General features: G+C 24.2%; 1 protein-coding gene across 3 annotated transcripts in view; it reads right to left on the bottom strand.

Annotated features, from left to right (window-relative positions):
- Positions 1–448: 448 nt before the first annotated feature.
- The window catches only part of LOC102673194 (GRAM domain-containing protein 2B-like), a 57520-nt gene continuing 45421 nt past the window's right edge, over positions 449–12547 (bottom strand). For 2 of the 3 annotated variants that reach the window (XM_006612600.2, XM_006612601.2), the window contains exons 4-9: positions 11264–11437; positions 7446–7538; positions 4779–4932; positions 3361–3872; positions 2516–2786; positions 449–2100 (exon numbers count right to left, since the gene is read on the bottom strand). In XM_006612600.2, coding sequence (XP_006612663.1) covers positions 1990–2100; positions 2516–2786; positions 3361–3872; positions 4779–4932; positions 7446–7538; positions 11264–11437 — 1315 coding nt within the window. In that variant the 3' untranslated portion in view covers positions 449–1989. The remainder of the gene's footprint in view (positions 2101–2515; positions 2787–3360; positions 3873–4778; positions 4933–7445; positions 7539–11263; positions 11438–12547) is intronic. The other variant, XM_006612602.2, reaches the window with a different exon arrangement.

Genomic DNA, 12547 nt, shown 5'->3' with positions numbered 1-12547 from the left:
CACACGCCAGGCACAAGTATATCTCCATTTGAATAATTCACGCGCTAAAAGGCATATATGTATAGCTCGAAATTATAAATTCGAGCAAATTAAATCACAACATAAAAATAAAATTTACAAAAGGATTCAAAATATAACTTTATAATTAAAAACTCATAAAATTTATGAAATAAATTATAGTCTACTAAATAGCCACCAGATAAATATATCCCCCATATTATTTATATCTTTTCGATTTTTTTTTCTTTTTTTTTTTTTTAAATTTTGAGTACACATCGCGTGTTATGACAATAAAAAAGTGTATAATAGTAAAGGTGTTGTATTAAAATTATTAAAAATTAACATCGTTTATCATAAATACAGAATTATTTAATTGCAATAAATGATAATCATATTGAAAAATAATGGTTCAAGTGAATTTCACTTCGACATACGTACATTTTTTTTTTTTTTGTTTTTATAAATATTAGCTAAATAATGTAACAGCACTTCTCTTTAGATTTCACGCGATTTCGCGTAATGACGACCGCGTTTATGCCATTTTTGGTCCGATCGTAATAAACCAGTCTCTTATTTATATATTTATTAATTCTTTTTTTTTTTTTTTTTTTTTCAATGGGACAAACACAAAGATTCTGCTAAACGCGGTCGTGTTTTAACAAAATGCAATCCTTGATCCTACTATCACAGTCAAGTCTCCCGTTTCTCGTATCTCATATTTTCAACTATAACGCTTTATCCGTACGTTTCGTCGTATTTCACACATACATAGAAGAACATATGTGCAATAGTATCGAAATATGTTCACAAGTGAATAGAATATTTCGCGAGCACTTTCGCATATTGAGAATAATCGTTTTGAAAGAGTTGAGTAGAAAAACAAAAATAAAAAAAGATAGAGAAACAAAGAAAACTTTCGTTATTTTGAATGAACGATCAGAAAAATTTTTTTTCGTAGGAACATCAGTATGCGCGAGAAATGCAATGATTTTTTTTCTTCATTTTAATTTGTTTTTATCTAAAAGGCGCAGTATTCGATGTTCGACGACGAAATAGCATGTATTCCAAACTATATCGGAATATTGCACAAGCTCGTCTATTAAGAAATTTTTTCTTTTCAGTGTCTTTATGATACTGACATAGAATCTTTATTTTCGGTATGACACAAATGTGTAATCTTATTAATTCTATAATATAATTCTCATTTTCAGCTGTATCGATTAAAAAGATAGTGCCCCAACTACCCTCAAATATATAATAATTAACAAGTAAGTAATCGCGAAATATGCATTATTTTATGTGTATATATATATATAGCTTTTTCATAATATTTATATATATATATATATATTTCACTTTATTCATTATATTCTTGTTGTATGTGGGGCATATACAATATGTGACTAGTTCAAAAACGAAAATCCCTTCGCTCGCCTTGCGCAAAAAAAATTTTCTTTTTCTTTGTGTTATGATCAATTCACATTATATCTTTTTATAATACATCACATATAAACTGTCTTACATTCGTGCATCGAATATACGGCGTTTTTTCTATTTTTTTAACGTTTATTTTGTTTATTTTTTGAAGCATCTTAATTAAATTCTGCAAGCATGTTTGAAAATTTAAAATCGAGTTACGCATACTTTTCAATCTATATATGAAGGATTGTTACAATTTTTCTTTTTTGAAACTTGTATATGTTACTTTCTTCTCTTTTTTTTTCTGTTTTGTCGTTTTACTTTAAATATTCTATAATTTCCAGAATCTGTTCAGGTAACTCTAGATATTCTAACAATAATATTTGCCTATTGAGGATTCTAGAAACAACATTGTCGATTAGTTGTTCAATTCGGAATCGTTTTCACACGCCGAAAGTAATCGACGCAGATCACAAAGGTAATTTCGCATTAATGCGAGACGCTTCATACGCTAGCGAAGCGATGGGGATTCGTATTATTTGGTTGCATTAAATTATTTAGCGTCGGGGGCTAACTTGGAGCATCTTCCGGTTCCACAACGGCACCAGATACACTTGGATCTGTTTCACTTTGGCTCATTGATACAAACTGTTGTGACAACGTTTGTAGACTCTGTCGTACCTAAAATAATGAAGATATTTTTATAATCTAATTCTTTTTTATCATATAGAATACAATCAAATAATATTTACAAAAAGACACGAAGATATTGCTTATGAAGAAATAAAAAAAAAAAAAATTGAAGATTAGTTTTTAAAAAAATAAAGATGGAAAATTTATTCAATTAATACTAAGATATGGTTCTTTAAGTAATATATGTTTTAGTGAAATAATTCTAAGCAAAATCTAATTTAAATCTTTTAAGAAAAGAAAATTGTTTAAATAAAATATAATAATGAAAATATCATTAAAAAATTGTACATAGAACATCCAAAAAAAGTTAAGTAGATAAAATTTTCAAATCTAGAAAATAATATATATTAAGAATGCAATATTTATATAAAATGTTTATTTACTATAATAAAAAATATCGTACCTTTACTATTTGATCAAGATTTGTATTAAGATAATGCAAAAGTCGATCCTGAGTGAAACGTTCTGGCGAAACAAGAGGATGGTTCAGATATGCCGTGTGTAACCTATCGATACGAATCATCATCAGAGCCGCCGACACATAGAGAGCTGCCAAAAGAGCTATCAGGATAGTGATCACTGTGCTAGTTTTCAATCCACTCTTGAATAAAGATAAGATACCAGTGGATTTGGACGTAGTAGGTAATAATGGCACCGTTGGTGATGGTTCCACTCTAAACAAATTTAAATTATTGAAATTATTAATTATATTTTAATTAAATATCATAAAGATAATGATAATTATTTAATAATTTTTTCAATGTATATGATATTAATAGTTTAACGTTTTAATTAGAATTTTTTGTAAAATAGAATTTTTTTAATGAAGTTTGTATATATTTTGTAAATATTATTTTTAAAATGATAATACAAATTTTAAAACTTCAAATCTTTAAATCATTTTATACCTATTTGAATGATTTTAGTACAATTATACAATTTTTTTCTCATGATGCTTTGTTAAATAAAGTATTGTAAGTATTAATATTAAATCTAAAAGCTTCTTTAAATGAACTATATATGACTACTAATGATTATATAAAATGAATATATAAAAAAATTGTTTAATTTTCATCAATAAATCAATAATAAAAGAATTCTGTGTTTATAAACAATATACATATCTTGAATATTTTTTTTTAAGACGCTAGATGACTCGCTTAGTGTTGCGTTATACACAGTTTGATTGTGAAGAGATTGAATTATATCTTTAAAAAAAAAAGAAGTTTCTATAAAATAATTATTTACTTTGAAGGTGGTGGCAAACTCGGCCTGGCAATTGCCAATGGAACACCATCGGTATCGGTACAAATAGTCGGCGGTCTGGAATTCAGATCCGTTCCGCTTTCGGACATACTGGAATCATCCTCTTCGGGATTCACTTCAGAATCGTCGACTAACGGAACAAGAAGCTTTTCTTCGTTTGCCAATGGTAGGATAGTTGGTGATGGTTGTGGTTCCGTAGCTGCATCCCAAACCTGTTTCATCAGCTTAAAAGTCGAGTCTCTGGACAGAAGGGAGCAAAAAACGTGTCTCTCCTCTTCTGTAGTGATCGCCACTGCATTTGGAATGATTCGCGCGGTCTTTTCTTTGCTAATTTTCAATACAGAAATCGTAGGTATCAATAGCTTCGTTACATAGCCAAACACATTACTGTAGAATGCAAAGTAGTTTGGTGTAATGTACAGATGTCCTTGCAACAAGATGTCGCCTACCAGTGCGCAGCTATAGTAGTTCAATACGCGTTCATCCGCAGCAACCTAATAAAATATTTTAAAGTTAAGTGATCTAATTATTAGGGTTAGTTTTTAAAAGTTATTAAGAGATGCAGATCAATAGTAATGCAGAATTTAGAATTTAGAAATACTATCATTTGAAAAGAAAGAAATAGGTAAAGGATTATAATTTTTATATAATTTTTATGTAATAAAATATATATTTTCGATTTTTATAATTATCAGCATTAATAATTACATTAATAATTATATATACAATAAAAAGATATAAAATATATAATACTATCTTTTATAGATTGATAAAGTTTTTCTTAAATTACACTATATCATTCATATCATTTTCTAATTTAGATATCATTACTATAATTATATAATTAAATACACATATATATTGTGTATAAATAAATAATTTGTTTAAAAATATATAAATTTTGAAAATTAACATTTTGAGAAAAAATAACTTGAGTGAAAGATGAAAAGTATTATGAAAATGTTTTGATATGAAAATATATAGATTTGAATTTGAAAATTAACATTAATATTTTAATTCATATTTACATTTATAAATTATATATATATTATTATTATTATATTTCATGCTTTAATATTTCTTATCAAAATTAAAAATTGTTAAACAAATAAAATTTAAAAGATACTAATTATATTATTATAAAATTTAGATTCTTATTATCTTTTTAATTACTTACATTTAAAATAAACTTTAATATTTTTAAATGTTTATAAAAAATTGAATAATAAAACTTCAATTACGAGCATTGATGTACTTGTCTATTCGTGAAGATAAAAGAATACTGAAAAACTAAACAACGTTGAAGCAACATTTTCATTTAATTCCGTTCTAATTCATGAAAGTAACATTGTGAAAGTGAAACGTTCAAATAAACAAGTGAAACTCTTAATATATTTTACCTGAGAGAAATGCCTATGGAATTTCTTCTGTCTTGCGCTACTGGTAGTTGTTGGTGAGGATGTAGACGAGGATCTGTTAACATTTCCTGGAGCCTGCACGACACCACCAGCTGCCATTGATGGTGCACTTCTGCTAAGCGGTTTCGAAAGATGACTAAAAGAATAGAAATATGAAAATTCAAATTAGTCAAATTATATAATAGAGGTGCAAAATGGAAAAAAATATTTAAAAAAATCTTAGAAATATTCATCAAGAATAAATAAGAGTTATATAAATATATTTAGATAAAAATAATATGAATAGATAACAATTGAATATATAATTGTAATGATAATGATAAATTTTTCTATTTAAAAACTTTCTGTTCTATCCGAATTTTATTTGAAAAAAAAAAAAAAAATCCATGAAATCATATATATGTTATTAGATGAACACAATGAACTATGTTCATGACGTATAAATCTGTGTCAATATGCATATTATAATATGAACAAAGCCTCTTTTTTGTTTTATTTTTTTTTTCTTTTTTTCTTTATTAGAATCGATCTTTCATGAAAAACTAAAAGTGAATTTTTGTGTATCTTTCAAGTTGATAAAATTATTTTAATTCAAAAGATTTTTTAAATAATGAATAAATGTTTTCGACGATATTTTGAGAGAAGATCGATCATTTATATCGATAATTTATTTGAATTAATTTAATATAATATATTTAATATTGAATTGATATATATGAGAAAATGCATTCTGATAAGAATTCTAATAAAGAAACAAAGATATTTTAAATAAATTGTTTTAAATAGTTAGTTAAATATTTTCGATGACATGTTTTCTATACAATTTGAAACTTAAATTATATAAGAATTAATTATAAAAAAAATATAATTATGTGTAATGAAAATTATGAATTTAATAAATATTACTATAAATTTTTTATGTGTTAAAACTTTTTTATAAATTTAAATTTATAAAACAAAAATTTATTAATTATAACAAAGAGAATAATAACCATAATCATAATAAATAAAAAAATCATTTGAGATTCAATTATAAATCCAAAAGTATTTCAAAATTTTAGATACAATATCAGATTATAGATTCATGATTTTAAATATAATTGATGATAGATATAAATATATTTATTCAAAATTTCTTTATGATAGATTTAAAAATAGAAATGTAAGGTAATATTTTGTATCAAATAATTAATAAATTTACTATATATATAATATAATATAACATAAATAATTATTATATTACTCACGGTATATGAAGAATACATATAAATATTCAATGAAAAAAATCAAATAATAAAAATATGCATAAAATTTCTTAAATAATTTCTTTTTTATGAATTCAATTTACTATTCAGTTTTCTATTTATAATTTTATCCAACAAATATTGCAACATACAATTCATCAATCTGCCACTAATCAAATAAGTATATTACGAAAATGAAAAACAAATTATATTCGAATAATCACAATCTTTTGATCCACAAACTTAAGATTGGTTATAGGTATACTAACTTTTCTAACAAACATTAAAAAAACAAACTTTAATCTCTCAGTTGCGTTCGATCTTCAATTAGTCATCAATAGCGTCAGGATGACCGACCGCTCTTATTTTAAATGATTACACATTAAATCAATTTCTGCACCTTCTTTTTCGTATTCTCGGGCTCCAAATGTCATTACTCCATACGTCGTATTCCTGTATGGACATGTTGAAATCCTATTGAAAAGCAATGATAGATCTGATGGATAGATTAAATCTTAGAGAGAGAAAAATACTAAGACTCCACAGATCTGTTGGTATCCAATGTTATCACCGAAAGAATTCCAATTTACGTAGTACACCATACGATTGACGAAACGAACGATCAACTACATTTTAAGGAACTGGCATTAATTCATCGACCGCAACTGCTCGAAGGAATTATTTCGATCGTTAATTGCAGCTTGCTACCAATCGGCTTAATATAAATTAAGGTCGAGCGACGATCGAAGACGATCAGGGATGCGATACCGGTAATTGAATCCGTTGGAGAACATTTCAAGTCGTTAGTTTTTTATTATCCAACGATGATATTAATATATTATATGAACATGATTCCTTTCTTTCACAAAATATGGTCGAGGAGAAGGAAATTGTTGAAAAATAAGTTTTAAAATTGGAGAAGATCTTTTATAAATAAAGATCACTGATGGAACAACGATTCGGATGATCGTAGATTTTTAAAACACGAATCGAAGCACGTGTAAACATTTCTTCTCTCTCTCTTCTCTATTTCTTTTCTGTCTCTTCTCCATATTTCTATTCATTTCTTCGTATTTTTTCCGTTTTTCTTTCGATTCTCCTCGATTTCCCTTCAATTTTTTCCTAATTTCTTCAGTTACAGTTCTCTTACAGTTTCTTTTTCGGTTCTTCTTCACTTTATTTCCGATTTCTTTTAACTCTTTTTAAATCTCTTTTCACTTTTTTCTCCGTGATTGATTTTCAAGAAGCTACACGTCAATCACGAGCAGGAAACAACGTAAGAATTTCAACAGTGATCACGGTTGCGGAGTATCGATCGTTTAACAAACGTCGCGTACGGTATTAGACTGACAAATGCAGGATATATCGTGATGTTATCGACTCAACAGTTTGATATTGATAATACCTGACAGAATATCTCTTTGCTTTCTTCTTTGCAGACTGAAGAACGTATTCGTGGGTTGTCGAAGAAAAATTTTGCGATAAACCAATTCCGCATCTGAAGAATATAGAACGATGTATTTTTTTTTTATCATATTACTGATATAAAAAATAATAATTATGATAGAATAATCGATGTACGTCTCTTAAAATGTTTTTAAATATAAGAATAATTCATTAACGTTAATAATCTGATAATTAATTGATAATTTGAAAAACATGAGAAAAAAAAATGTATCGATATATCTTATATATATATCTTACATTTCGATACAATCTGTTTTTCTTATAATTATTGTATAATTTCTTAGTAAAAACAAAAATGAAAAAAAAACTATATTTTCTATTTTTTAACAAATAAGAAAAATTATATTTATTTATTTATTTCATTTAAATTTTACATAATTTTATTAATTATTAATTTTTTTATTTAATGTGTAATCAAATTTAATATTAATATTAATTTTCAAAGTTAGTTAGTTAGAATAATCAATATAAAATCAATATAAAAAGAAGGAAAAAAACAATTCCTAATTTTGCGATATTTATGATAAGTAATATTATATTACAATGATATAATATATAACATATTCTTTTTTTGGATACAAAAAATTGATCACGTATTCCTTTTTACAAAAATCTTAATAAAAATTCTAATATTTTAATAATACTCCAAATAAAATTGAAAATATTACTGAATTAAATTATAATATAATTAAATTAGATTTTATTAATCTATTTTAAGTTTCTATTTTTTACAGACAATATCAAATCGAAATCAATGATCTTAAAATGTACAAGAAACAATTAAAGCAATAATATATTCATTTTTCAAAGATATTTTTCAAAGACTTTATATGTTTATGTATTAATTTCATATTCATATCAATATAATTGAATTCTAATTATTAAATTAAATCAAAGATTTTATCACTATATTTTATAGATTTTATAGATTTTTCTTATACTTACTTATCACATATCTACAGTTTTATCTAAAGATTTTTTTAGATCAGTTAATTAAAATTTATATAACTCTTCATAACCTTCTATTTTCATTATCCTTTTTATCATAAAAATAATAATATCCTTTTAATCATAAAAATTCTACATCAATTATAGAATATTCATGATTATTTTCTTTTTTAGTAAATAAAGAATAAGTCACATAGAGCTGAATCTTTAAATTTTTTAAATAATAATAATAATTCAGAATAAAAAATTTCAAAAGAAATACATATGAAATTTTATTTGAATGAACAACTAGTAATCTATTTTCTTATAATTTCTTCCTTTCACCTCTTTGTTTCATTTATTTTATTATTATTTTTATTATCATTGTTTATTATTTTTTTTTATTATCATTAAGTTAGATTTTTTTTACATAAAAAACACTGCTGAATAAAGTATTACATTTTATAATAACAATAAAAATTATGTTTTTTATATATAAAAATTATTTATATATTACCAATGAAAAAGAAGAAGAAAAAATTAATTATTTTTGATTAAAAGAATCAAAAAAGAAACTTCAATATTATTTCTTTCTATGCTATATGATATAATATCGTTCGTGTGATGTTACGAATGAAATATGCATTTCGCGTGTCAATGTACAATTAAACTAACTTTCATAATTCTTTTTAAGATAAATTTTACTTGAAGACAGATATTAGACTGGAGGGAAAAGATTTATGGTAACAACGATTTCTATTCAAATTGTGGAATAAATATTTTCTTGGAAGTTATATTATAAATGATCAAAAAATCGATGTTATTTATTCAAAATCTTTATCAGGCAGATGTCGCAGAAACAACGTAATTTGCTTTTCACAGTTTTATATGAACAGGTGTTTCGATATCTCGTGATATGTTATCTCGCACAACTAATAATTTCCTGAAATATTAAATCTGTAACGATCAGTTATGTTATAGTGAAAATTTCATTTCATATTTTTGTGGCAATACAAAATTTATAAAAAATCATCGACGATAAGTAAAACAATAAAAAACTACTACATTAGTTCATTTTAGTTTTAAATAATCTAAATAAAAGTCTAAATAATATAGTTATTTTAGAAAATTTATAAAATTTATAAATAATAAATAAATTGTAATTATTAAAAAATAATAAATATCTAATTATCTGAAAATACAACGAATTTCCAATATGAATATAAATATTTTCTTGGAATATTTTCAGTCATACATATTTCATTATGATACAAAGATCATCGAACTTTATACACCACAATAAACTTCATTAAAACTGCTATCATATCATAATATGCAAATGTTAATTCATCATTGATAATTCATTGTTTCAATTTTTAATACGGAAAGATTTTTATTGTGGAAAAAAGATTAATTAATGTGCTTGATAACTTTTAGAAACAAATATATTTTAAATATATTTATTCATTTATCATTTTATGCAACAAGATATATATTATAATTCATGTTCTAAAAATATTAAGCTAGCGTAATAGTCTTAAGCCTAATAGTTAATTCAAGATTAACTATTTGATCTCTATATACAAATGTAAAATAAATTAATTAAATTGGGATAAAATATAGAGTGAAATATACACAAGATAACTTTAGAGTTGTAAGCAATTTTAAAAGTTTTAGAAAAAGAAAGAATTAAATGAATGGAAATATTTAATGAGTGATTTGTTCAATGAATAAAAAATCGAATCCTCATTAATTTCAATCCTAATTAAAGTAACTAAGTTGTCAATTTCTTTTCTTTCTTTTCTTAATTCATTCATTCTCACACAATTTCATCATATCACACAAAGATATCAAGTAATAAAAATGAAAATAATTTATGAAATATATTTAATGCAATGTGTGTTACATATTTTCTTTTCATAACTAATTGGTACAAACATGCTTATAATATAAAATTAATTTTTTTTATTGAAAATTTTCAATGTATATAGTAAGACATTTTATAGTTCTATGGCTTCATTATGAATTTTTAATAAATATTAATTGAAAAAACTTAACTTAACTTAATATAATGAAATTAAAGTGAAATTAAGACTAGATTAAGACTAGATTTAATGAATGATAATTTATTATATTTAAAATATATTATTCTGTTGTAAAAAAAAAATGGAAGCAAAAACTTGTTAAACTTCAAAGAGAACTTTACCAAAGATTTGTTACACTCTATATGATTAGCCTCTATGAACCAATTTAAATATAAAAGCACGTGAATAGCTTCAGAGAAAACAAATTATCATATTTTATATGACTCATCCTATATGCACGTGGATTGTATATTTATTAGGGATGTATATCAATTTTATTTACTAATCTAAAATTCATACTCTAACAGATGATTAATAGTGTATAAAGAATGTGAAATTTTAATCTCATGAAAAATTAGAAGAAAAAATGAATAACAAAAAATTAATTTCTAAAATATCAAAAAAAAAAAAAAAAAAATCTATAAATGACCACACAAATATTAATCAATTATTCCATTTTCTGCATACATTATTTAAATACTTAATTCTGTAAATGCATAATATTTTGATTCATTATCAATAACAATCTGCAATTTATTAAAAATCTAATTAAATCGGTCATAAGACAATTAATCTAATTTACAGCCAAATTTGAAATTTCCAATTTGCTGCAAAATTATATGTGAGCATCAAAAATAAAATATTTTCTGATGCTGAGACAGATGATGTTATAAATCGTAATAAGACCTGTTTACACGTGGAAAGTGAAAACGAGAAGCTGATTACAGAAAGATCGTAGACTCACCTGTCGTTACATCTCAAGGTCGCGTGGCTCGGGCTTCTTGGAGGCTGAGAGTTATTGGCAGAGGTTACAGTAAGCTGAGAGCCACTAATCGACTGTTGGCCCGCTTGTTGCGCACCAGGAGATACTTGAAGAGGCGTGCTGGGTGCGGATCGTGCTCCTATGGACCCCGCAGACCTGGAAAAATACAGATAAACCAATCAATGCCTCGTTCACTGAAATATTTTTACGAGCGATTTTGTTGGAATTATGCGAGAAAGATAAATCGACGATACAGATATTAATTGTAATTAAGTATTAATTTTTTTTTATTACTCCTCTCTCTCCGCTCTTTTTTTTATTTTTTAAATTTATTTGAATATTTATATTTCAATTAATTATATTATATTTAAAAAAATAAAAGAATAAGTTTTTTCTATTACTTTTTCTAAGACTATTTCTTCAAATTACAATAATTGATATCTTTTATCAAACGTGGTGACATAAGTTCATGTTTTTTTTTTTTTTAATTATTTCATATCAAATAAATTTTGTTTTATTTATAAAATAATGGTTTTCGTAATGTTTAACTAATTTCTTTTTAAATTGTAAATATATTTGAAATTCTAAATTCATTTCTAAATTTAACATTTAAAAATAATTATTACCGATAAACGGTCGTTGGTCACCAGTTTTTTATTATCATATTGCCTATCGTATTTAGTTTGTCAGTGAATAATTGAAGTACAAATAGTTAAGAGTTCATCGGTCATTGCAAATTTTTGCAGTGATTTCATAATAAATTAATCTACCGTAAACAAAGATAGTGTTATTTTTTTTCTTTTCTTTTCTTTTTCCATATTGTGACTCCAAAATAATTATAAAGGATAAAAATTTATAATAAAAAATTTCTTATCAGTTTATTCTGTATTCATTTTCAAAATCTGAATCGCGACATTAAAAAGAAAAAATATTCAATATATTAATATGTAAAATAACAATTGTTAAAAACATACTGTTTTTTTAAAATGTATTCATCACCATAATATTATATTAAAGTACAATTTTTCATTTGAATAATATATTTCACTCGATTCTAATCTCTAATAAAAAGTCCAAACTACAAATTAATCTTTAATATATCAAGATATTTAATTATTAATGAGAAATATTTAAATAAAAAATATGAAGGAAAGTTATATATTTAAATACAATTAACATATCGTATATTACATAAATCATACTTTAAACTGAATTTAAAAAAATAATGAATTAGATTGTAGACAAAACTTAAATTTACATATTAAT

The sequence above is a fragment of the Apis dorsata genome, unplaced genomic scaffold (genome assembly GCF_000469605.1).
Source record: "Apis dorsata unplaced genomic scaffold, Apis dorsata 1.3 scaffold_117, whole genome shotgun sequence".
NCBI lineage: Eukaryota > Metazoa > Arthropoda > Insecta > Hymenoptera > Apidae > Apis > Apis dorsata.
Note: the sequence above shows the minus strand (reverse complement) of the source record. Positions and strands in the feature narration are given on the sequence as shown.